Source organism: Lissotriton vulgaris, chromosome 3_1 (genome assembly GCF_964263255.1).
Source record: "Lissotriton vulgaris chromosome 3_1, aLisVul1.2, whole genome shotgun sequence".
NCBI classification, from domain to species: Eukaryota; Metazoa; Chordata; class Amphibia; order Caudata; family Salamandridae; genus Lissotriton; species Lissotriton vulgaris.
In genome coordinates, this window is record NC_141689.1 from 729737093 (window position 1) to 729763052 (window position 25960).

A 25960-nucleotide genomic window follows, 5' to 3' on the forward strand; every position below is an offset into this window, starting at 1 on the left:
TGAACACCAGACTCTCCTACTGAGTATGACACAGGGGGAAATATGATTGATCCTGAAACCAGGGGGGGACACGCATGACCCTTCGTCGTATCGTCCGATTACAATGATCAACGCGGACGTGAAGATTTTGTCTAAACTACTAGCCACGCTCTTGGCGCCATATATGTCTCACCTGGTCCATGAAGACCAGTGCGGGTTTATTCCAGGGCGCAACACGGTCATGAACCTTGGGCGGTTGAATCACATTATACATGAGGTACGTGGCAGGGAGGAGCAGATGGTTCTGGTGACGGTCGACCTCGCTAAAGCGTTTGATACAGTTGATTGGGGGTATCTACTAGAGGTCCTCCAGGCAGTGGGGTTGGGCCCTAACTTTTGTCGCTGGATTTGCATCCTATAAACGGCCCCTCGCGCCATGGTGAGACTTGGAGCTGCACGGTCGGAGGAGTGGCGACTGGGACGGGGTACACGCCAGGGGTGTCCCCACTCGTCGCTCCTGTTTGCCCTGGCCATAGATGCCCTTTGCTGTCCAAGTCCGAACGGAGATGGCACAGTGAGGTATTACGGTGGGAGACATTTATGCGGATGACGCCTTCTTCTATTTCACAGCTCCACAGGAGGCACTACCGATATTGCTGCGCCACCAGGATCGGTTCGGTGAGGCGTCAGGGTTGAGACTTAAGCGCAGTAAGTCTTTGATGTTCCCACTTGCGGGGTTTGACTCGGTGCCACTGGGAGACTTGCCAGACCTCGGGCCACGTTGGGAACGTGAGGGATTCCGGTATCTTGGAATACAGGTGGCCCCAACGGACTCTCAGCTGCTGGTCCGGAATATGGATCGGATACTCAAGTCCTTACCGCAGTCGGTGTCCTTTTGGAATTCTTTGCCACTTTCTTTGATGGGACGGCTGGCCGTCGCCAAGATGGTAATGCTTCCCAGGACGCTATATGTCCTCCAGTATTCACTTTGTCCTCTTCCCCCACGAGTCTTTCGCACTCTTAACACGCTGCTCACGTCCCTGCTCTGGGCGGGCCGGCGCAGCAGAGTAGCACTCCACACTGTCGTTCGCAGCTACGAGGAGGGAGGTCTGGAAGCGCCACGCTTCGACTTATATTATTATACGGCGCAACTACAGCCTGCGGCCCGGTGATTCACAGATGCAAATAACTGGGAGACGCTCCTCTTGGCGGGCAGGGCGGATGTCCAGGGGCTACAGGTCGCGCTGATGCAGGGCAGAGCAGTGGACGAGACTCTTCCTTATGTTGTGCTTCACACAGCGGGTATCTGGCAGCGGTATGTTGAGAGGGTCTTGCGGAGGGTGCCCTTCCATAGGGAGCTACCGGTCTGGATACTGGCCCCATTTGGTGCCATGGAGAAACACATATCTTTCCACTCTTGACGGGAAGGGGGATGCAGGGTTCTGGCTGATCTCGACCCCAACGAGTCCTTCCTGACTTATGAGCAGGCGGAGGAGGCCTTAGGCCTTGGGAGAGGGCCATACCTGTACTATCGGGGACTTTAGGATGTGGTGAAGGTTACCTGGCCTAAGTGCCCGGACGCACCACCAATGACCCACACCTTAGACATTCTTCTTTCCTGCGGCAGGGGGCGTAAACTAATCACTCTGCAGTGTAAAGCTATGAAACAGGACTCCACTCCACTGGTACCGCCGCCCTGGGTGGCATGGGAGGCGGATCTCGGTACTGCGCTGGAACAGGAGCAGCGGAAGCGTATAGGTTCCCTTACGCGCAAGGTATCGTGCAACGCACGGTTCAAATTGATACACTTTAACTTCCTACACCGCACCTACCTGACTCCGGTCTCGTTGAAGCGCATCTCTGGGGACCGAGGAGACAGCTGCCCCAGATGTAGTGCAGAGGGGGCGGGCTTCTTACACTTAGCCTGGGACTACCCTTTGATTAGGAGTTTCTGAGTGGGGGTAGTAAATTGTATAGTCGCCACTACAGGCTTTCAGATAGCAATGAACCCCTTGCATTGTTTACTGCCGTTAGTCCCCAAGCCCAAGAAAAGGAAGCTCTCCTATAAACTTTTGCAATTGATGTTGGTGCTTGCCAGGCGCAGGGTGGCGATCACTTGGATGGGACAGAGGGCTCCGGAGGTGCCCACCTGGCTTAAAGATGTTAGGGAGTGGTCCCTGGTTGAGGAAACTCACATGCAACTTACTCGGAGAGACGAGAAACTGCAGGATGATTTACTCGCCTGGCGAATCATGTGTGCCTCTGGACTGACGGAGAGGGGGAAGTCTTCCCAGAGCGAGTCTGATGGGGCAAGTGACGAGATGTGCACGCCAGTGGGGTCGGGGTCTGATGGTGAGGGAGGGGGGGACCACTAGAGTTATCTATCACCGGAAGTCGTGCTGCTTCCTCACAATGTTATTTATTTGTCTGCTAGTCTGTTGTTCCTCATGTGTCCGTACCCCTCTGGATGATGTCTACGTTCCTAAGTGCCATAATGAGGTTGTCAAACTGTACATGCGTTGTAGCGATGACAATTGGTTTTTTTTTTGTGTATGTTACATAAACTGAAAAAATAAAGTTAAAAAAAGTCATTGCACTAAAATCATTTTTTCATTATTATGATCTTTATAATGACTAATAACATCACTGTGAAAATTCAATAATATTTAGCACTGTAGAAAATTACCCTGTGCAATGTGTGCATTAAGATTTCAATGTCTAAATGGTTAAATATATTGTGCATCAAAATTAAAAAGGTGAGTATTAGTTTCTCTAGCAATGACAATAAAACTATACCTTAGTGACAACCTTAAAATATGATTTCTAGCATAGCCTAATGGCTACAGTCTCAAATACAAATAAAAGTTACATAAAAGGGGGCGTGGCCTGAGGCGTCAAGATGGCGAACTCACTCAGAGTGCTCCGGACCCCCTCCGTCATCCGCCTCCTAATCGCCGCCAACAGCCCTTGATTCATCCCTCCACCTGCCAGATCCAGCTGCCCGGGCTGCCCACTGCCCCCTGGTGTCCTTGAAGGGCCGTGTTGGTTCTTCCCTCTTCCTGCAGAGCCCTCGCGGCCCGCGGCCCGCCTCACCTACAATGGCGGCCCCCGGGAAGCGCGGGCTGAGACCCGATCGCTTGTGCCCTGTGACCCGGGGCTCCTTTCTTCAGTGGCCGGCGGCGAGGAGCGGCAGACCCACGAGGCTGCCCTTTCGCCTCGGGACCGCATACTGTCTGCTGGGGGCCCGAGAGTGGTGCGGGCGCCCGTGACCCCGGGCGTCCTGTGCTGTGCACGTGGGGTGGCCGGACCGCGGCGCTGCCCAGAGCCTTGGACGGAGCGGCTGGTGCTAGGACGGCAGAGACCGGCCCCGGTGGGACGCTTGAGGCGTAGAGGGAACAGCCATTGTTTATCCTGAGCGGAGCCATCGTGAGGTGTTGGTCCACTGACGATGAGGAGCGCCTGGAGGGGGAGGTGCGGCCGAGGCCCCGCCCGTAAGGCCCCAGTGTGCCACCTTGAGAGAGGAACCCCCCCCAGGGAGGGCTGTGGTCTGCCAGGGGGCCCGCGGACTCCGGCCCCCCGTGAACTTCCTTCTTACCTGGGTTCCCCGGGGGGTCAGAAGTGGCCTTGGTTCGCCTGGAGGCCCTGTGGCTGGACTGGAGTGCTGAAGGGTTCGGTCTGGCGGCCTGTGCTGTGGCGTCTCCTTCTCTGGCGGCCCGCTGGCCTAGACACCCATCATCCCTGTGTGGAACACCGTATAGCGGCCTCACCGGGGTAAGTCGGCCATCTGATCGGGTGGCATCCCTCCCCTCCTGGAGATTAGGGTCGGAGGTCCTTGGTGTCGGTGGGCCCGGGTGCGGGGGTGAGGCTCGGTCACTATATCAGGTACAGAGACGCTGACCGGGAAGCCCTTCTTCCTCCCGACCGCGTGCTGGCCGACCTGTCCGGGATTATGGGGAAGCCCTGCACCCTCCCGGCCCCCACCCCATCGACCCAAACAACGATGGATCAGTTCGCAAAGTCGGACCGGGGTCCCGGCGGCGAATCCCCGGTCGGCTCAGGCCTAGCCAGGGGAAATCTCTCGGCGATTTTGCAGGCAATCAGCTCCTCCCAGGCATCCGTGGATAACAAGATAGGGGAGGTACGGGTGGACGTGACCTTGATCTGTCAAGACCTTCGCAAGGCCACGGAACGCATCACCAAGGATGAGTCTCGTGTGTCCACGATGGAAGACGACGTAAACACCCTCAAGTCTCAGGTGGCCCTTCTCAAGTCGCAGACCTCGGAGCTACACCGCAGGGCAGAAGATGCCGAAAACAGGGCGCGCCGCAACAACCTGCGCCTCTTGGGTTTTCCCTAGGGAGTTGAAAAGGACCGTGTTGCCATTTTTCTGGAGTCCTGGATCCGCTCCTGGATGCCTAAGGAGAAACTCTCCCCCTGGTTCACGATCGAGCGGGCTCATCGCTCCCTTGCCCCCAAGCCGCCGCCGGGTGCCCCTGCTCGCCCCATCATTCTCCGGGTCTTCAACTTTCGCGACAGAGACGCTATCCTGGGTGCGGCGAGGGAACTGGGACAACTGCACTGTCAATAATCTAAAATAATGGTAATTCCAGACTACTCCAGGGAGGTCCAGACGCAGCGTCGCTACCTATGACGAGGTCAAACAAAAACTCAGAGCAATGGGCCTTCGCTATGGGCTCCTCTTCCCGGGCGCCTCAAAGTGATCTTCCAAAATAAGTCCTTCTTCTTTGATTACCCCCAGGCCCCGTGGTCCTGGCTCACGGAGGAGCAGCCCCTCCGGCCGGGTGTGTGCCTCTCTCCTTCCCGGAGGGCCACGTAACGGCAGAGTCAACCCACGCCAAAGCCCCGACTCCGCAGAACCGGATCCCGGAGGAGAGGCGGCCGCCGGGGTGGGGGCTCCAGGTCGCGGTACCGTCGCTCGCCGTCTCAGGCCCGAGGGCAACAACCTGATCTCCCACCGCTGGCTTCCTCCCGGATTGACTTGGGGGCGTCCCTGGACCCAGCGCAACTCTGCGACGTGCAATGTCAGACTCGGATCTGTCGGGGAGCCCTGTAATCCGCAGCTCTGATGGGGAGACCGAGTCCTAAACGATACTATCTCCGAGGCCAGGGGGTCCGCCCTTGGGTCCTGCATCACGGCGAATGCCTGGTTCACTCCGCACTAATCCCCACGAAGCTCACTTGACTGATTTGATGGAGGACTAACCGATGCTGTAATCCTGGGTTCTGGCAATCTAGCTAGGATATGCTTGTTCTTGCTGTTGGCATTCATCCGAACACATGGAGGGGGGTCCCACTCAGCCATGTTCCTTTTTGTGGTTGCTAACCATTTTAGTTTAGCTATTTACCTCCCTTAGGAGGTGCTAGTGTTTAGAATTGCTTAGGGCGACAGATGCTTCACTTTGCGAAGCATAGGGTGAGGGGAGTTGAGGGGCAGGGAGGGAGGGGGGGGGGGAGACCATTGTCTCCCAGATGTTTATTTTTTTTAGCCGCCTACGGGCCGCTGTGTTCTGTTCATGCTGGTAACGAAATTGCTTTTCCTTCTTCATCAGTTGGCGCACACACCATTACCTCCTCAGTTGTTATCATTGGTAGTCACATGTCCTATTGTCCTCCTCTGCTGTCATATGCACCCACGTTCCGACCAGCTGCGCCCCGGCGCCCCTGCTCAGGCCAAGACCCATCCCCTGCCCGCGGGGAGGGGTGGGGGGGGGGAGTGGGGGAGAATCTTCCTTCTTGCTTCTCCCACACTAAGCCCCACCTTCATACATGACCCACATGCTTAGCACTCCCCTCCACATCCTCTCCTGGAATGTGAACAGCCTCCTGGACCGCATTAAGCGCACTGCAGTGCTCCACGCAGCCCGCCGACACATGCCAGATGCCCTACTCCTCCAAGAGGCACATCTTCTGGGCTCCAGCTGCCACTTCTTGGCCCACTACGGGTTTGACCGGGTCTGGCATTCTGGCTTCGCTAGAGTCTCCAGGAGGGTGGCCATTCTTCTGCGGCCAGGCTCTCCTTCAATGTAGTCGATGTCATCACCGATCCGCAGGGGACGTTTGTGGCCGTGTCGGGGATGGTGGAAGGTAACCCCATCAATCTCCTCTGAGCATATGTTCCCACGGTGCTCCTGTCCTCTACCCTTCGGCGTCTTACACAGGTGATCTCCTCCTTGCCCCAGGGCCTCACTGTCATCGGGGGTGATTTTAATGCTGTCCTACAACCAACCCGGGACGTGTCGGGTCCTTCCTCGGCGCACCGGTTGACCTCTGCGAGGAGTCTCGTGGGCTGGACCTCGGCTATGGGTCTCTGTGATGTTTGGAGGGTGTGGAACCCTCGCAAGGAACAGTATACACACACGTCGGCCTCCCACCACACCCACTCTCTCATAGACCTAATTCCGATGCCTGCCATCGATTGTCAGTTGGTATCAGGGGCAGAGATCCTTCCTAGGGGAATTTCACACCACTCCCCTATCTCTCTCCATGTCGGGTCCCACTCGACAGGCCCCAAGCCGACCTGGTGCTTAAACGCCTGGTTCCTGCAAGATCCCGCACTGGTGGAAGCTCTTGGCCAAGAGCTCCGCCACTACTTCTCGGCCAACACCGGATCGGTCCCTTCGCAGGGCACACTCTGGGAAGCGGGCAAGGCGGTGGTTCGAGGGGTAGCAAGGGGGTTAGTACATGCCAAGTGTGCCTCCAAACTCGTCCAACTGGCGCAGCTGGAGTCCCGGGCCGTGCATTTGGAGCGGGCTCAACTGGCCGAGAACTCGGCCGACTCATCCAGGCAATTGGCGTTGGCCCGAGACGAGATCCGTCGTGTCTCTCCCTAGAATCGGCCAAAATGCTATGGCGCTCCTACGTAGCCCGTATTTACGGGTGTGGGGACAAGAATGGCAAACTGCTCCACAACCTGGTATCCTAGTGCCCATCGCATCATTCCAGAGAGCCGAACAGCCGATGGGGCTCACCATGTGACATCGGTGGCAATCCCGCAAACCTTCGCCCACTATTATGCAGCCCAGTACGCGACACGCCCCCCCAAAGCCTCCCTCGCCGCTCTGATGGAGAAGTTTGGGACTTACCTTCCCTGCCTCCCCCGTAAAATCGCGGACTCCCTGGATGGCCCTCTTACCCAGGAAGAAATCCATGGCGCTATCACCCTGCTGCACTCAGGCAAGACGCCCGGACCCGACGGATTCCCCCAAGAATACTACTCTGCGTTTCGTGACGACCTGGTCCCCCACTTAACAGAGCTCTTCCGCCAGGTGGTTGAAGACGGGTCCTTCCCATCCGAATCTGACGTAGCGACCATTGTGGTCCTCCCAAAGACGCAGCCACTTTCCTTAAACTGCTCTGACTATCGCCCAATCTCATTGATAAACACTGAAATTAAAATCTATGCTACGGCGATAGCCCAAAGACTCAGGCCCCTTCTATCCGACCTGGTCCACTCTGACCAATGCGGGTTTATGCCAGCCAGGTGCACCCGCCATTGCATTCGCCGCCTCCATCTGGCATTGGCCCATCGACATCGACTATCCCCCATACCTGGCACTTCTCCTTGTGGACTTTGAGAAGGCCTTCGACACGGTGGACTGGGGGTATTTGGGGGATGTTTATGAACGCATGGGCTTCGGCCTTCCCTTTCGCCATCTGATTCAGGTCCTTTACAGCCGCCCTAGCGCCTGAGTCTTGGTCAACGGTGCACTCTCTGAACCATTCCCCATACGGAGGGGTACCAGACAGGGCTGCCCCCTCTCCCCACTCCTATTTGCTTTGGCGATAGAGCCCCTGGCGGCGCTGATCCGGCAGGACTCCCTTATCCAGGGATGGATGTGGGATCGGACCTAGGTAGATAAAATAGCCCTGTATGCAGACGATGTTCTGCTGTACTTAGATGACCCGGAGCACTCTGGCCCTAGGTCTCTATTGGCTCTCTCCGAGTTTGAACAGGTCTCGGGCCTCCGTCTAAATCCGGCGAAGTCTACCCTGGTCCCCCTTCACCACTCCCGGGAATGTTTCGACTGGCAGCATATGATCCCCCTTCGGAGGCTGTCATTTAAATATCTAGGGGTGTGGGTGACCCTCCTGCCGGAGCTGGACTAGGCCCTTAACATGAACCCCTTGGTTACCCGGATGAAAACTGACCTCAGGAATTGGCAATCTCTCCCCCTTAACCCGCTGGGCAGAAGTGCTTTTTTTAAAATGATGATTCTCCTCCGCTTCCTCTACATCCTACAGAACACCTCGGTCCACCTCCCCAGTAGCTGGTTTAGAGAGCTTGATGGCACACACACTCGGTTCTTGTGGGGTGGTGGGAGATCGCGTATGTCCTTGTCCCATTGCCGGATCCCCCCTTCGACGGTGGTATGGGAGTCACTAGCCTTCACTTTTACTATTTAGCTACCAAGCTCATAGTGATCCACAACTGGTTCGCGGGCGGCTGGTCCGACCCAGCTTACCGGGTGGAGCTTACGCCCCTAGACTTTCCGTGGATTCAAAGCTTTCTCTATATCTCAGGTTCCACAATCCATGCCCCTACCCACCAGGACGGTCCTTATGGCCTGGCGCGCAGCCCTCCACCTGGTGACCTGGGACCGGAAGCTGACTAGGCAAACGCCCCTTTGGCACTGCAGCTGGTTGAATGAGGTCTCCTCCCTGGATACCTTCCGTCGTTGGGACTTGGTGGGGATAACACAACTCGGGGACGTGTGGGTAGGGGATCATATGCACTCCTTTTCTGATCTACAACATAGACACAGTCTCCTACACTCCCAGTTCTACAAATACCTGCAACTTCGCCACGCTCTTCACGCGCACCTTCCAACGCCCACCTCCCTCCCGGAATTTAGCCCCCTAGAGGCACAAGTCATGATGCGTAATCTGGGGAGAGGGGGGGTGTCCCGTATATATATCGCCCTGGTAAATAACTGGCCCGCATCTCTAGACCGGCTTAGGGAGCGATGGGAGGGATGGGTGGGTCCTTTGGACGAAGCGGACTGGTGCGACGCCCTTATGGCGCCCAAAACCCTGATCACATCCTCCAAACTACGATTGGTCCAGCTTTACTATCTCCACGCGGCCTACCTCACCCCGGAGCGTCTTTTCCGCGCTGGCACGCGAGCCTCCCCGGAGTGCGCGCGCTGCTCTGGCGCGCCAGCCGACTTCTACCATATGTTGTGGTTATTCCCGGCCTTGAACTTGTTCTTGGGGGGGTGGAGCGAGAGCTCACGCAGGTCTTGGGATGGGTGGTTCCCCACGACCCGAAACACTTAATACTGGGGGTGTTCGATGGCTTGGATGACACCCAGGCCGACAGGCGCTTCCTGGGCACAGCACTAGCTGTGGCGAAACAAGACATTGCTGCTAGATGGGCACAAGTGGAGGCGCCAAAATTGCAGAAATTGAGGAGGGGTGTGGACTGGTGTGGGGTGCAGGAGGAGTCCCTCTTCGAGGCTCGGGATGCCCAGAGATGTTCAACAAAGTGTGGGGCAAATGGTTTGGCCTGGTTCCGCCTTGAGGGGCTCGGATCTTTTCTGCCGGTCTGTTGTAACGGGACTATCTTCCTATTCAGAAGTGACTACTGTGATTTGTGTTGTCCTCAGGGGGAACAGGGTTTTTTATTCGTGACATGTGACTCGTTACCAATGACTTTTGTTTGTACCAAAAACTTCAATAAAAATTTGATTATCAAAAAAACAAAGTTATATAAAAAGAATAGCTCTAAAGGCTTGTGAATTACATTGCACGCCTTAATTCAGAATAGTTCTGGGCGCATTATGGCGTTCTGGAAACGAACATTTTGAGCCAGTTCTTTAGGTGCTAGAATGCACAGTGCACAAGAATAAAAAAATAAAGAGCAAAAGTTACATCCTACCTTTAAAATATCATCACAAAGGCACAGAGAAGGGATGCCTTTAGTCATGCTTCTGGAAGAGTTACTCTGAGTTGTAATGGCCACATGAGAATAACTTTGCTCAGACGAGGGACAGCAGGTATAAGGGTCAGAGGCCAAGTTATGTATTTAGCAAGCTAGCACGGCTGAAAACAAAATACCCACACAGGAGGGTTTCTTTCTGACAGGCTTGCTCTGGCACTTCGACCTTGGAAGACATTCCGAAGGAGGGGGTGAGAGGGTAGAGAGAGATAGGAAGCTTTGGTTATTATTTTTGTCAAAAGACCAGGCAGATTCTATGAAGCCATAAGAGAGAAGGAGGGGCAGCAGCGTCTGTGGGCCATGTGGAGAGAACAGCTCTGCGATGCATATAGAAATAATGGTTTTAACTTAAGATTACTGTGCCAGGGCTACGATAAGGAGGCAATGAAATTAAGCTTGCATTCAAGCGCCATCATGTTAGACAGTACAATAGCTAAAGGAATTGGTAGTTGGTTATTGGATTAATGTTTTCTAGTGAGCTCAATGTGCTTGTACACCAACATTTACAAAGTAGTACAGTCTAATAGTATTGGGCATGCACTCCTTGGTATGGATTCCCCTAGCTATTTACCGCCTACAAGTCTGTTCATGCCCAACTGCCAAAAAGGGGTAAATATTGTCGACAGGAGGTCACCTGCTTAGGTTCCCTACTGTCGAAGGGGGGTGTTCCTGGGCAAATTAAGGGTAAGCAAAATTAAGTAACACACTGTATTATTTTTGTTTTTGTTTGTTGTTGTGTTCTCTCTCTCTCTCTCCCCCTCTCTCTCTCGCCCGTCTAAGCTGTCTAGGAATGGCCATGAGACAATTGGTTGGGCTTGCTTTAGTCATTCATTTCACAGGATGCTGTGAATATGTTCTTGAATAGAGACAAAGCACCTCACCAGTGTATGTCTAATTGGCTATTAAGTAATACTGTTTGAACAAATTGTTAGAATTAACAAAATGAATAAATAAATACGCCATGTTACTGCCCATCCTGTCTGTAAACTGATGAAATTGGATAAGGATGAAAGGATGTGTAGAATAGACTGATGTTCCCTTATCTGACCTTTAAGGGGAATGTTGTATCTTGTATCTTCCTGCTGCTCAGCTTGAATGCATGAGATGTGGAATTTCGAATGTATGGAATGTTAGTGTGTTATGAATGTCAGTTGGGTGAGGGCTGAGCAGCAGGACAGCTGCTCTTGATGGGGTTAACATTACAACTTATTACTTATCATCTTAATTCAATAAAGTAACTTGCTTAATCAACAAGGAAGATCCAGCTTCTTATTGATTACATCATTTGGCGACAAGCAGCAGGAAGATATAAGATACAACAGGGAACTATATGTTGGGGGGTTTTGTTCCAAATTCCAGGTGGCAACACCATTATTGTTGATGTTATTACAACACTACATAAGTCGCAGATGCATCACAAGTCCCTCATTAGTTAGTCCATATAATCGAGCTGACAGCCCTTGCTAGAGCTGGTGAATAGGTTTCTCCCCTGAATATGATATTACATGGCCCAGATCATGAAAAGTATGATGCATATGGTTCACAATGCTAGGAAAGAAGCCCATATGCCCTTAGCACACATTTTTAAGAGCAAAATGCTCTTAAAAACAAGTTCTGCTGGAAAATTCATGTGCCTACTAGGTTAAGTTTAATTTATCAATTATTCATGTAATATGGATCTCAGTTACATTCATAGTTTTAGAGTTTCCCGCTACACCTATAATATGAGAGCATGGTCATAAAGGGGAAAACAAGGTTGTTCTTATGCAAGGAAAATAATTTTAGAGGTGTCTGCAGTTTTGCACAACAGTGAAGGTCCAAAAAGTAGAAGCTGTAATGTGATTTCTATGACTTATTAAATACAAGTTTGTTAAAAAATATAGTTGTTTTGGAATTCCCTTTCTTTGAGGTTCCTCAGATGAATAATCTAGGGGAGTTTTTTAAATGGAATATCCTCTTTTGATTGATTAGTTGTATGTTGTGTCTAAAGATTTCTGTTCTGTTCCTTAACAGATATCTGCTGCCCTACAAACATTTCCAGAGGGGTCAGGACATCAGGAACAACCAGGGAACCAAGTGCAAATCTAATTTGGAGTCAAGGTGAAGGTGGAAGACCGGAAGAAACGTGTACCCCTACCACTGTCGGAAAATGTTTGGGTGAAAGACCGTGTCACAAATTAGGACGGAAAGCTGATTCTTCGCTTTGTTCCTTTATTTTTGAAGCCCCGCTGAGAGAGGCACAGACCGATAACAAGAGCAAGGAGGTTTTGCCTGAGGAGACACCCTCTGAAACAAGGGTTGCTTCGGATACATCGGGTTCTTTGCATCAGGCCTCTGAGCTCCGGTTTTTTCTTTGCCTTGGCACACAACGTACAATCTGCGGCCCGGACAAAAGAGCAGATCGCCAGCAGAGCAACACAGGAGTTAGGGAAGTACTTGAGTTCAGGGTACAGGTGATGTGCCTCTGGTGCCTGTTAGATTAGAGTGAAGAATACTTGTGCATTGCCTGAGACACTGGACAGGATCGTTGAGGGTATTTGCCCTGGAGGGTTATTGCCCTACCCTAAAGAAATACTTTTCCCTTAGCCTGGGACATGATTGTTTTTCTGGGTTGCAAGTTGTGCAGCTCCACTGTGGGAGAAGTGAACACTTGATGAACGATAAGAGCCTGCCAGTGAGGCTCAGACGGACACAAGGAGAAGGCTCCCCTCTGGCTAGTTGTACAGTGGTTTCAATTTCCCAAGTACTTTTTTGTTAGCAATGTACCCCTTTGGTCGTCGCATTTTTGAGGAGCAGCCCTTTGCGGCTCCTCGTTTTAATTCTCATGGCCCGGTTTGGTCCCACAAAACAAAGATCGTTTTTGTAGCAAGTATTGTATTTGTTTTAATATTCGTATTTGGAATACTGTTTTTTCTGCAAGAAAAATATTTTGTGCACACTTTGATGAAATACTACTCTGCCCGCACCCCCCCCCCCCCCCCCTCCGTACATATCATTGGTATTCTAGCCCTCATAAGAAAAACACTAGAAGGTCTATCAAGATAATGTCTTTATTTAGACATTGCATCAGACATGTGCTGTTGGCTATTTCTAAAATGCCCAAAATAGCCACTGAAATTCATTAGGATTCAGGAACATGGATTTTGACTGGATGGCTAAGAACAATCTTTACTGTCTGGGGCTGGAAGTTATTGTCAGCTCTATGTATATTTGTGCAATGCTTTTTTTCTGCTGCCTTTGTATCCAATGTGGCCCATTCCTCTGTTCCCTATGTGCTACTACCTGTACCTCATGTATACCAACCAAACAAAATGTTCAGAATGTAAATGCCCGACTAGTAACTGACCAAGAAATGAGTCAATTAATGTTGATAGAATATCCGTGAAAACTTCCATGCTCCTTCTACTGCATAGCGAGGTCTTCAGCTAATGCTAAAAGGGCCATCTGTTGAAATCGCAGAAATTGCCATTAGCATAAGCTGAAGCCCTTTTTGTTGTGACACCCATTTTGTTAAGCCATGTGATTCTGCCGTCTTCACTGTTGCCTGCCTTTCTATTCTGTTTGAGTCATCAAGTGTAGTTAACTCCTTCAGTAATGAGCTAGAGCAATGTATGAGCTCAAAAAGACCTGTAGTTGCTAGAATGCACCGGTCTTAGAATGTAACTGTCAGGCTGTTTCAACTGACATAAGCAGTTCTGTCTCCCCTCCCACTTTGCTGACCAAGTGATATCTATCTGCCCATGTTAGTCAATAGCTATTCCCATGTATACCGGTAGCTTCTATTTGAGTCTCCATGCTTACTCAGCAACAAAAAGGGTATAAAAGAAAAGTATTCCTTGTACTAACCCCCCAGTGCCTGAGGGTGTTGTATTGATGTAGTCCCACTCATGAGTGAATATTAAACTTGTCATTTGATATTCCAGCTTCTGTGCCAATCTCTATTTTGTTGGTTTAAGGACCAGTGGACAGATAAGGGTGAACCCCTGCCCCAGTGAGCCTCTAAAAAGGCTAATTTCCACAGATGAACCTTGTGCTGAATAAGATTTGCAGGATTTCTTCAAGTTCAAGTTTGAGAACTCTTTCTATAAGTACACTGTGATTGGATTTTTGAAGTTCTGTGCCATCTTCCAGGTTTTGTCAATTAAGTGACTGGTACTTGCTGCATTTGAACTGGATAGTATAAATGAGCAGGGTGCAGTCCACTCTGTCTTCAATGGAAATACAGCCTATGTCTGCTTCTTATGATGCTGTTGTGGATTGAGGGAGGCTAATCATTTCTTTCTACAGCCGCCTCTCCAAGCAGTGTACCACTAAGCATTCGATGTCTGCACTTAGGGTCTCAACTTTATAGTAGAGAATACCTCCATGCATGATTGTAACTAGAAACGGAGGTATCATGAAACTATTTATTTTTTGTGTGCAAATTATTACCGGAGTTTGGAGGCTTCTTCAGCCCTCCTAGTGAATCTCTTAACCGGTTCGTTCAGCGTAGTGTGTTAGACACAGTTACTTTCAGTAATGAAATGACTTGTCTTTGACAACGGTTGGTTTTACAAAGTTAGAGATGTGGGAGGCAGGCTTTTCGAGTAGGCCCAGATCATGGCCATAGATACATTGTGCAAGGTTACTCTTAAAGGCTAGTTTGTGTAATGCCAAAAAGGAGGTTGTTGGCATATAGGTAAATGGGGAATCTTAATTCAATGGAACCTGGGGACATCTTAAGAGGTTTTTTGTAGATATGGTGATAGATGTTATTGGTGTATAAGTTGAATATCAACAGTCATAATATTGTCTTGCTTGAGACTATGTAGGCATTGAACAGTTTGATTTGTGTGCCAATGGTAATTTGGTCCTTTGATTTGGAGTAGAGTATCTTTATAATTTGCAGAAGTACAAGGCATATACCAATAGCTCTAGTCTTGCCCAAAGCAATGACTAATATTAAAATCAGGTTTATCGAATTGACTGAAGTAAAAATAAAACCTGTTTGCAACTACTGCTGCATTTGTCATGTGGGTTTTGTTTTTTTTATTTTTTAGGAGCTGTTACATGGAGTCTTCTTTGAGGTTGCGACTGCAGTTTTTTTTTCAGTTGTGAGGCAGTCATTTCGTATCCCCTTCATTCAGTTCCACTACTCATTAGTCAAGCGTTTGAAGACCTAATTGAACATGCGCAGGAGAATTTTTGACCCATTAAAGCAGAACTGATGCACGACTGTGCCAACAGCAAGCCTATCTGCGCCTTTGCGCACACAGCGTTTTTCCTGAGCAAGCCATTTTGCCTGTTCGGAACTTCAGGAAGGGTGCACTGTGTTCTCCTGGGATTAACTTATTTTCTTTAATTCATCACACACTTAAAAAAAGAAGTGCTCTATAGCTGTGTAAACTGCTATTGGTAAGAAGACCGTTCTTTAATCCACAGAAAATAATCTACATTGTGCTCTACTTATTATACGCTCTCTGGCTAAAGAGAATGAGTTTATTATAGGTCATAAGGTTGACATGCTATTTTTGACAGAAAGTGGGCTGCAAGAGGCTTTGTATCCTGATATAGCTCTAGACATTACCAGCAGGTTACAACCCGATTTAAGTAGATCAACCTCATCAGCAGGTTGGTAAAGGGGTGGGGGGAAATTAACTGTGGTTTTAAAGAAAAACATGTTCTGACTGTCTTACATCTTGGCATCTTTCCCTTTTGCAAAGTTATTCATTTTAATATATATTCACACACATATATATAAATATATATATATACATACACATATCTCACCGAATCTCCTCCTCTCACAAAGAAGCAGAGGCCACACAGGGGAGACAGTGGAAGCTCTCTTTAATGAATCTGCGGCATTATGCATTTCGGCCTGGCGGCCTTCCTCACATACACATATATACATATATTATAGTGAGGACCAACCTTTCCCGCAAACTAAGAGATGTTTGTTTTGCTAATAACGTTGGCGCCTGGTGCCGTTTGATGAATCTACATGAAACTTCATGAAAGTTTGCAAAAAAAGTGCCCTTCTTTGCCTAGTTCTGCATTGAAGCTTTCGGGCTGATCCGTCAAGCGAGGGCTGCGAAAAAGGGGGAGTCCCATAACACTTTTTCCCATGAAATGTCTATGGGGATTTTTCATTTTTTTAACACGATTACAGCCTGAACCGCTGAACAGAATTACACCAACTTTTGCAGAAAACTAGAACTTGGTGCAGAAAGAGTGCTTTTTGTAATATGGTGTAAATCTGTTCAGAAGCTTTGGAGTCATTAAAAAAGAAAAATACAGATATCTAGGGACGCAAATCCTTTGCGGATCCACACACAGGGGAACCATGGGTACACTCCAGCATTTGCGGGTCCGGGGCCAAAGCAATAAAAGTTGCAGCTACCATTTTGTTTTTTGTTTGGCCCAGGGGAGGGAAAAGAAAGTGTCAAAACATATAAGGGGACAGGATAGAGGTATCCTGACCCAATAGGACATATGGAGGGGTCCCATTATTTTTTAGGGGCCCAAATCAGGGATCCGTGGATCCCGCCAGTAACTCCATGGATCCAAGGCGCAATGGGGAAAAAAAACCAACCTCACCTACTCACACACCATACGCCCTCTGTTCACGGCTTAAGGTCCTGTGCAGTATGAGGTTTAGTGGATGTGAAGGGTTAGCCGCAGGGACTGGCCACATGCCAGGCCCTTTGGCCCTCCCCTGCCGTTCATGGTGGTATTTGTTTTAACGGTTGGTCATTATATATCACTTTTAAAAAAAACACAGAAATTCACTGAGAAGAAACAACTGTTAGGTTCAGGGTTTGCCCACACAAAAGCAAAAAAAATTGGCAGTTATAGTTATCTGTAGAAACTATCGGCCATATTCATCAACATGAATAGCGCTCGCAAATGGCCAGATTCTGAGAATCTGGCCGTTTGCGAGTGCGATTTTTGCATTTGGGATTCATCATCCCAAATGGAAAAAATCGCTATTACCGAAATCGCATATTTGCGAGGAATTGGATTTAAGGAATCTCTAATAGAGATTCCTTAAATCCAATTCATCAACCAATTGGAAATTGCGAATTCGCAATATTTGGTCGGAATTTACCACCAAGTCAGACTTGGTGGTAAATTGCGTAAAAAGAGTAAAAAGCACTTTAGTGCATTTTTTTCTTTTGCATGTTACACACACACACATGTCCTCTGGACATGTGTGTGCGCAACACCTGTTCAAATGTGCATTTGAGGGGTGCTACAGGGTGTCCTTTGGACACCCCTGGCACCCTTCAAATCGCAATCTTATTTGCGATTAGCAAATTGCTAATCGCAAATAAGGAATACTCCCCATTCATTCCTATAGGCCTTTTGGCCCATAGGAATGAATGGGGAGTTTTTCCTTATTTGCGATTAGCAATTTGCTAATCGCAAATAAGGAATCAGTAGGAATCGCAATAAATTTTGCTAATCCTACATGAATCCCGTTTTGCGAGTCCTTAATAGCGAATCGCTATAATTCGCTATTAGGGCCTCGCAAAACGGGAGATTGATGAATCAGGCTGCATAACTCGTACTGTTAAGTAACTTTAGGACACAAGTCATAGTTTCTTAATATAAGTATTGCCTTACAGGATTGGACTATTGCAACTTTTGATTCAAAACCTAGCGGTATGTACATCAGGCACCAGGACCAGCACCACGATGTTCCCAATATTGGTAGACCTTCTTTGGATCCCAGTTAGGATAAAAAATACTTTTTGAAAGCTGGGCATATTTTATTGCGCCTTTTAAAAACCAGGGCCAATCGACATCAAAGAGAAAATAAAATCTTATATTCCCAACAGGCCTTTTTGTTCTTCTTCACCCACACACCTCAGTACCATTCTGTAAAAGGGAGTAGCTAGGTGGCCGCTGCTTCCTTGTTTGTGTAAGCAAACCATGGACCATTCTGCTTTTACACCTTAGACCCTCTTCCGGCCACTTCAATTTCAGAAACATCCAAAATCTGTGCTCTTTTTCAATTGACCATCACCATATTTCATAGAGTCTTCTATACCCACAGCCAGGACATCAATAGAGTAGCTATTTTCCTTCAAGAATTTCTAACATAACGTAAGAGCTACTTTGACCTCAGTACTTAACTATTCTCGACTCTTCACTTGCACATTTTAGACATTTCGGAGTAATTTAACACTATACTATACTATATTAAAAATCTCAGCACAAGGGTTATAAGTTCTCAATTGTGTCATCTTAACAAGAAATAACAACTATAAGTATAAACATTCTAAATGAAGACATAGTAGTTGCTTAACAGTACTTACCACGCTGTTTTTCCTTTTTGTACTTTAGCATCTCTTTGTTTGTGTAACCCGTTGTGCGTAAAATGTCTTCTAGGAACAATTCCTTGACTTCAAAAGGTTTCCCTTGTACTTAAAAAAATATATATTTAAAAAAATCAGTCACTGCTACTCGGAAAGACAATGCTAACTCATCATGCAGCTGCATTCATTTTTCATTGGAATAGTAAATAAAACCAAACAGACCTGAGCAAAACAAGGCAACAGCCAGCCTCACAAAGTGCTTATCTGGGGGCATTACACACAGTCCAAGACATGCCCATTGGTCCCACAGAGTTCCTAGAAAGCAACTAAAACTAGGATATTTTGCATCTCAATGCCAAAAAGACTTCACAGGCTTTCCCTATGGAAATGTTCCTGCCTTACAGAAAAAAGATCCTCTCTGCTCTAATAGCATTATCATCGCATAATAGACTTCTAAATTCAGTTACACCAACTTCTGACCATGAAAGTACGCAGTTGAAAGATGTTTCTTCCTACAAAGCTATAAACTCTCAAGTATGTTTTCCAGCACACAATAAAGTAATCTGCCCTCCTTTTATCCATGAAAGCTTTAATACATTTAACCTGAAGTACTAGTACTTGGCCTCTGCCTGACATGGCAATTGCATATTATGCAGGGAAAAACCAGACAGCACAGGACACACCTCGCAAAGCAGCCACTTCGTGGTGCGATTGTTTTATTACACATACATTTATAGGATTCCTGGATCTCACAATTTTAGAGGTTGGATTTCCTATAAAATGTATCCATAGTTTCAAAGTCAACTACCATCAAATCTACTCATAAAATATACTTTAAATGAACTAACATCTTAGCTTTGAATATGTTGTACAAAACATTCTGGACTCATTCACTGTGTCACCCAAAAAACACTTCTGAATGCACTCAAAATGATTTAACATCACTGGATAAAACAAGTAATACTAAGGTTGAAATATAATTCATGAGATCAAGAGACAACTTTCAAAAATGTTGGGTTCCTTTTTAGAACCAATCCACAAGCTGGAAATATGGAAGGAGGGATCCATCAGATTAAGGGAAAAGAGTATTCACTAAACTCAAATATACAGAGTCAATTAGTTTATTGTTGATTAGATCAATGAGTAATTACATAGTACTTGTCTTATGGACTGATCAGTGGGGACGAGGGAGAAAAATGAATACGTTGTCTCCTCCTGATATGATCTGTCATAATATGGTGTAGTTGTTTCTTTATGGGATCATTTACCAGACTTCAACTAGTTAGAATGTAACGTAAACTGCACAATTGAGAACACAATTAATGCTGGTTGTATTATCAGACTGTCAATTCATACCATATATCAAAGTTTATTTGCAGACAAATGCATAAAAAACATTTATATATATTAAAAAAGAAAATACAAAGCCCCATCAATTGGTGGAAATTCATCCTAGTGAATTGGCTGCAATAGTGACTCACTGCAGAGCCAATTCCCAGAGATCTATAATATGAGCTCGATCTCTTAAGTGATAAGAAGACAGTCAAACAAAAACAAAAGGAGTGACAGGTAGACTTATAAATCAGTACGAGGAAGGAAGAAGAAAAATGGAAGGGACAGAGGCGAGAGATAAAAATACGAAACAGGCGAAAGTGGTCCTGGAGGGCAACAACCGAATAGGGATGTGGCAACAAAGTGGCAGGTAGGGGAGGGCTAAAAAAGAGAGAGAGCAACAAAATCAGTAAGAGATTGGCTAATCAACGATAAAGGAAAAAGAAAAGGAAATCACTGACGGGCAAGAGCAACAGAGGCTAACAGGGTCAGTATCAATGAAGGCAGGGGAGTCTGTTTCCTCTGCATATGATCAATAGCATCTAATCCATCCTGATGTTCATATTCACCCTAGTTATCATGCAAGAGTAAACTTAATTTACAAAACAAAATTAAAATGACTTTCAAGATATGCAGAACTATATAGCTAGAAAGATCAGCGGAGACCATTATGCTTTAATACTCTACTGCTGCAGCACCAAAAACAAATCTATCATTCTCAAAAACTGAGACAAAGCAAAGAAAAAACCTACAATAGCGCCAGTCACAAATGTATCTGATATAGAATATCCTCGATTCACCATAGCTTCACATGATTCTTTGTTACTGTGGACAGAATGGTGGATACACTTGACAGGAATTTATTCCAGTCATGTTATGGTTCAAAAGAACGAAACAAAAAAATGCCAAAAATGGATAAAGGAAGAAAGGTTGAAGATCTTGGTCTTTTTTTCAAATATATCTTGCTTCCGAAAAGATTAGATAAGTGTAGGCGACTATCACTATTAATGCAAGGTGCAGATTTTTTTTGTTTCAACTCAACATTAAGGACGATCTCCAAATCCATTTAAAACCTGGGAGCAATGTTTGGCACTCAGCAGGTAAGAGTGAATGCTTCAGAAAAGAGACTTTTGAATCTTTGAAGGATGATAGATCAGAAAGGGCAACAAATCAAATTTCTGTATAGATGTAATCTGCAGAAAGGAGTCCAACCCTTTGGTGAACTGCAGAAAGCTGTCACTGCGGCTTGCAATACAATTAGAAAGTACTGTAAAGGATTCCATTAGGAGATTGCTGGTAAAAAGATCTAAACAAAAGAACAGTGCAGTGCATTGCACTGCACTGCGCTGCAACAAACTGCTTGCGTAGAGGAATGGTTTCTTACATGTAATCCTAGTTCTTTAACAGGGAAATCTCCATGAAAATCATAAGCATTCCTACGTGCGGGGAACCCGGAGCAATTCTTTACAATATATCCTCTTCTTAAGTGTAGATGTTCAACTTTATTCAGTAAGGTCTGGATAAGCACTTCAGTTATTAAATATTTTGTAGCCTTTAAATTAGTCTATATTGGCCAATTGCTTTAATTTGCATTTAAAAGGACTAATTTATATATTTTTTAAACAGGAAAAATGTGCTGGAATTGTGTTAATTGCCCTTATAAATGTCATTAACAAACCTTTTTTTAAAGAAAATGATGAAGAAGAAAGAGGACAAGGTGGACTTATAGGCTGCAGATATGATTTCTACTGAGATTGTCCAGACAGAGAACCTAAGATTACAGGTAAGAAACCATTCCTTCTCTCTCGGGGGATCTCCTTTGATAATCATTAGTGCTGAATAGGTGCCTAGCCAATCCCTACAAACTGCGGTGGAATACAAAAGAGACAAACTTGCGAAGCGGCCGCCGGGCCCCAAACCACAATGCAGACTTACCAGGACCCTGGGGGCACCAAAGACTATTCACCAAGCATTCTAGTGGTACAAATTGCAGCAGCCAATCAGCATAAAAGGGGAGGAGATGACAAAAAAGGCGTCGAAGACCCAGAGGATGTCGAAGATCAGGGGGACAGATCGTGACATAAGGATGAGTCAATGATGGAGAGGTGGAAATCCAAAGGACATCAGCAGGAGCAGAGGAGCCAAGCAAAACCATTGACAACGGAGGTGCTGTCTCAGGGAACTGGCATTAAGGATGGGGATGTTGCGCCTCATTCCAGAGCCATGGTACCAGGCAAGTACCCCACAGGGGCTGGGAAACTGTGCAGGCATGGGTGACCATAAGGGAAGTGTTACTGGGTTTTTAACTTTAAGAATGGCGCTGTTTGCTGAAGACAAGGCATGCATTTTTTTGTAGAAGCACAACCGGGGCACTATGGTACCCTGTTCTGATCGAGTGATTTGCACAGCAACTGCACAATCCGAGAAGTCTTACTTGCACAATAAGCATATCATATATAGGGTGAAAGCTCTTTCCAAGAACTGGGCACCAGATGATGTGGGAGCTAGGCTTTGTAGAGTGCAAAATGCCTGTTATCTAATCCCCTATCCTTTTATCCCCGAGGGTACCCTGTGCCAATACACAGAGGGCAGGAACCAAGTAATCTGGTTGGAGAATACAGAACTAGGACCGGACGGATGGTGTATTCCACTGTTACAGACTGCTGCCAAGCATATTTAGCATAGTCCAAATAAAAGCTGGTTACAATTCTACGCTCTTGTAGTAGTGTCCACTCCATCATCTTGTTACAGTGGTGTCAGAAAACAGGAGATGGAGGACATCCACCACATCACAATGGAAGATATGATTAAGAAGCTGGTAGGTGGACACAGCCATCTGCAGTTAGAAGTCAAAGAGCAGAACCACGCTGCACAGTAGGAGAGAATAGAGCTACATGCAGCCCTTAAGACTCAGACTTCCATAATAACCAACACCCAACACGTACAGGACACCACTATACAACATCTGGCAGACACTATAGCAAGCACCAAAGTCCACCTAAACGTTCCCAGTTCTATGTTACAAAAGTTTCAGCAAGAGGACGATCCTGACTTCTTCAAACATGGGCCAACTGGCCACCAGAACGATGAGGTCAATATGTGGCCCACTTATTACCTGGAGAATTGCAGACAGCCTACCAGGCTGCAAACTCATCAGGAACCGTAGCTTATCGTCTATGAGATTCCTTAGACAGCACAACAAAAAGAACAGGTGAGGGACCTTATACAGCACTAAACAGGTGTCTTTTCCACCAAACCTGGGAGAACTTCTCGTTTCCCATGATATTGTTACTGAAGACAACCAGGTCTAAAGTTTACGGCCATACCAAATACCCAAAGCTCGTAGAAAAGCTGTTAAAACAGAAGTTCCACATATATTAAGGGAGGGTATTAAAAAACCCTTCCATAGCGCATCGTGTTCTCCCATAGTATTGGTGCCAAAACCTATTGGGATGCTTAGGTTTTGTGTTGAACAACAAATCTAAGTTCAATAACTATCCCATGCCAAGGGTAGACAAACTCATTGAAAACCTGGAGTCTGCCTCTTATCTCACCACCTCAGACTTAACGAAAGACTACTGGCAGATACCCCTAAAAACAGTCTAAGAAAAAACAGCCTTCGCCACAACCTCTGGTCTTTACCAGTTGTGCATTACCTTTCGGTGCTATATGGGTCAACGGCCACGTTTCAGAGACACATGAATATAATTCTCAGGCCACATAAAGTGTACATGGATGATATAGTGATATACAGCCCTACATGGGAGCAACACCTCCTCCATGTGGGGGCGGTCTCAGCCTCAGGGAGGCAGAACTCACTGCCAATCCAGACAAATGCACAGTGGCCACCACCTCTGTGAGGTATCGCGGGTACTACATCCAAAAAGGCAAGATTAGCCATCAGGTAGATAAGGTTCAGGCAATTAGCGATCTACCTAAATCTCAGGATAAAAAGAGAGTTTGGGCTTTCTAAGGGTTGGTAGGATACTGGTGCAGGTTTATCCCTCATTTCACAGAGAAGGCGACTCTACTCACTGACCTGTTGCTGAACGTTTGGACCAATAAGATTTCTGAGTGGAATTCCAATCAAGAAGCTAGTGTATGGGGCATAGGAGCCACTCTGTCCCAGCCTGTTGAGAACAAGTGTTTACGAACTGTTTTCATAAGTAGGTAATTACTTCCACATGAACTTCCCCATCCTACGATTAAAAAAGAATTTTTAGCCATTAAGTTTACTATGGAGTCTCTCCAATATTACTTACTTGGTCGTTCTTTTCTGTTGTTCACCGACCATGCACCTCTGGTCTGGCTCTCCAAAAATAAAGCCCGGGTCCTCCAACGGTTTCTAGCACTTTACATTTCAGACACGCCACCTCCCTGGGAAGATGCAAGGGACTGCTGATTACCTTTCTCGGACTGGTGTCTCTTTATGACCAGAATGGCAGAGGCACTGTGAGGTGGCTGCAGACCACCAAACTGCAACCCAGACTTGCCAGGATCACAGGAGTACCAAAAGTATTCAGCAAGCATTCTAGTGGTACAAGGCGCAGCAGCCAATTGGTATAAGAGGGAGAGACAACAACAATGACAGTGAAGACCCAGAGAAAGGCGGAGATCGAGAGGCTAGAGCATGAGACGTAAGGATGAGTCAACAACGGGAGAAGGAGTGGCAGATATTCGAAGGAGTTCTTTCTACTGGAGTGGCAGGTTCCAGGAGGAAAGTAGGCAAAGAAATGGACTGGTTAATGTGAAAATCCGAAATAACTTTGGGTAAGAATTTCGGATGAGTTCTCATAACTACCTTACTGCTATGGAACACTGTACATGGTTCGTGAGAGTATAAAGCTTGAATCTCAGTAACCCTACATGCTGACTTGATAGCAACTAGGAAAGCAGCATTCCAAGACATATTTTGTAATGAGGCTCTATGGATATGCTTAAAAAAAGATTGCACGAAATATGATAGTACTATGTTTAATTCCCAAGGAGGAGAGGGATAGAGTATTAGAGGGACAACTTTATTTAAAACCTGTACGAAGTCTTTATTAACAGGGACTTTGAAAAAAAGAGGTTTGCTAAGGACATTTTCTACAGGTAATAATCATCGCCAAATGGACTTTAATAGAAAGAATTGTAAGCCGGATGTGGCCAGATAAAGCAAGTATGGAAGTATTGCTTCTACTTGGCATGTCGTTGGTCCAAGTTCTTGTTAGAAAACCAGATACAGAACCTCTTCCATTTAACCTGTTCCATTTAAAAGAATAAGCTGAACAGGTTGATGGGCGTTTAGCCTCCTTGCGAAAGCTAATGCATTCTTGAGGTATATTTAAATGTCCATTTTGTATGAGTTCAAGAGCCATACTGCCAAACTCAACGGAGAGATTAGGTAAACCATCTGACCTCCGAACTTCATGAGAAGGTCTAGTCTGGATGATCCAATATGTGAAGAAGGTCTTTGAACCAACATTGATGGGGGTCACACCGGAACTATCAAAATCAACTGGCCTTCACCGAAGATATCTTGATGATTACTCATGGAATTAGGGGAATTGTAGGAAGAGCGCAGAGAAGTTTGCTGCACCAGTCGATCCATAGGGCATTCCCTAATGTCCCCCATTGTTAATACCTTGAGGTAAGTTTGCCCATTTTCATTTTCTGCAGTTGCGAATAAATCTATGTGAGGAAAACCCCATATGCAGAACATGTTTTGAACGATGTCGTCATGTAGAACCCACTCTTGATTTTCTTAAAGAACCCTGCTTAGGGAGTCTGCTTGGAAATTCTGTAACCCCAGAAGATGGTTTGCAGTGATTTTAAGGACTCTGGCTAGCAACCAATTCCATATTGTTTGAAGTTCCCGTGACAAGGCTCTAGACCTTGTTCCCATTTGATTGTTCAGGTAGTACATTCCTTTTTTGTTGTCTGTCTGAACAAGAAGGGATTTCGTCTTGAAGGACGGTAGGAAAGTCTTAAATGCAAAAATAACAATTCATAGTTCCATTATATGGTAAGTAATTTCCTTCATAGACCATGTTCCCTGAATTAGTAGGTGATCCATGTGCACGTTCCAGCCCAAGTGAAGCATCTGTTACTACTGTCTGAGAGGGAACATCCGAAAGAAAGGTATCCCTTGGAGGAGATTTTTCGACTCACACCATCATTCAAGGGATTGAATTGCTTTAACAGAACGATTCAGAAAAGGGGGTGGTGATGGACAGAGTATATGAATTAAGCAGAACACTCCTACCCAGTCAACAGATCAGGGCTTGATCCATCACCATTTTTTAGCTCACTGCACCATCCCAGCTCAGAACCTGGCTACATGCAAATTAGTCTGTCTCTGGCCCTGTGCATCATGGGAACAGGGCAGACCAAACTACCAAGCCAC

At 46.8% G+C, this 25960-nt stretch overlaps 1 protein-coding gene across 9 annotated transcripts in view; it reads right to left on the reverse strand.

Moving 5' to 3' along the window:
* Nucleotides 1-25960, reverse strand: part of YTHDC2 (YTH N6-methyladenosine RNA binding protein C2) — a 1208271-nt gene that overhangs the window by 817859 nt on the left and 364452 nt on the right. For all 9 annotated transcript variants that reach the window (XM_086961045.1, XM_086961046.1, XM_086961047.1 and 6 more), the window contains one exon: nt 18241-18348. In XM_086961045.1, coding sequence (XP_086817171.1) covers nt 18241-18348 — 108 coding nt within the window. The remainder of the gene's footprint in view (nt 1-18240; nt 18349-25960) is intronic.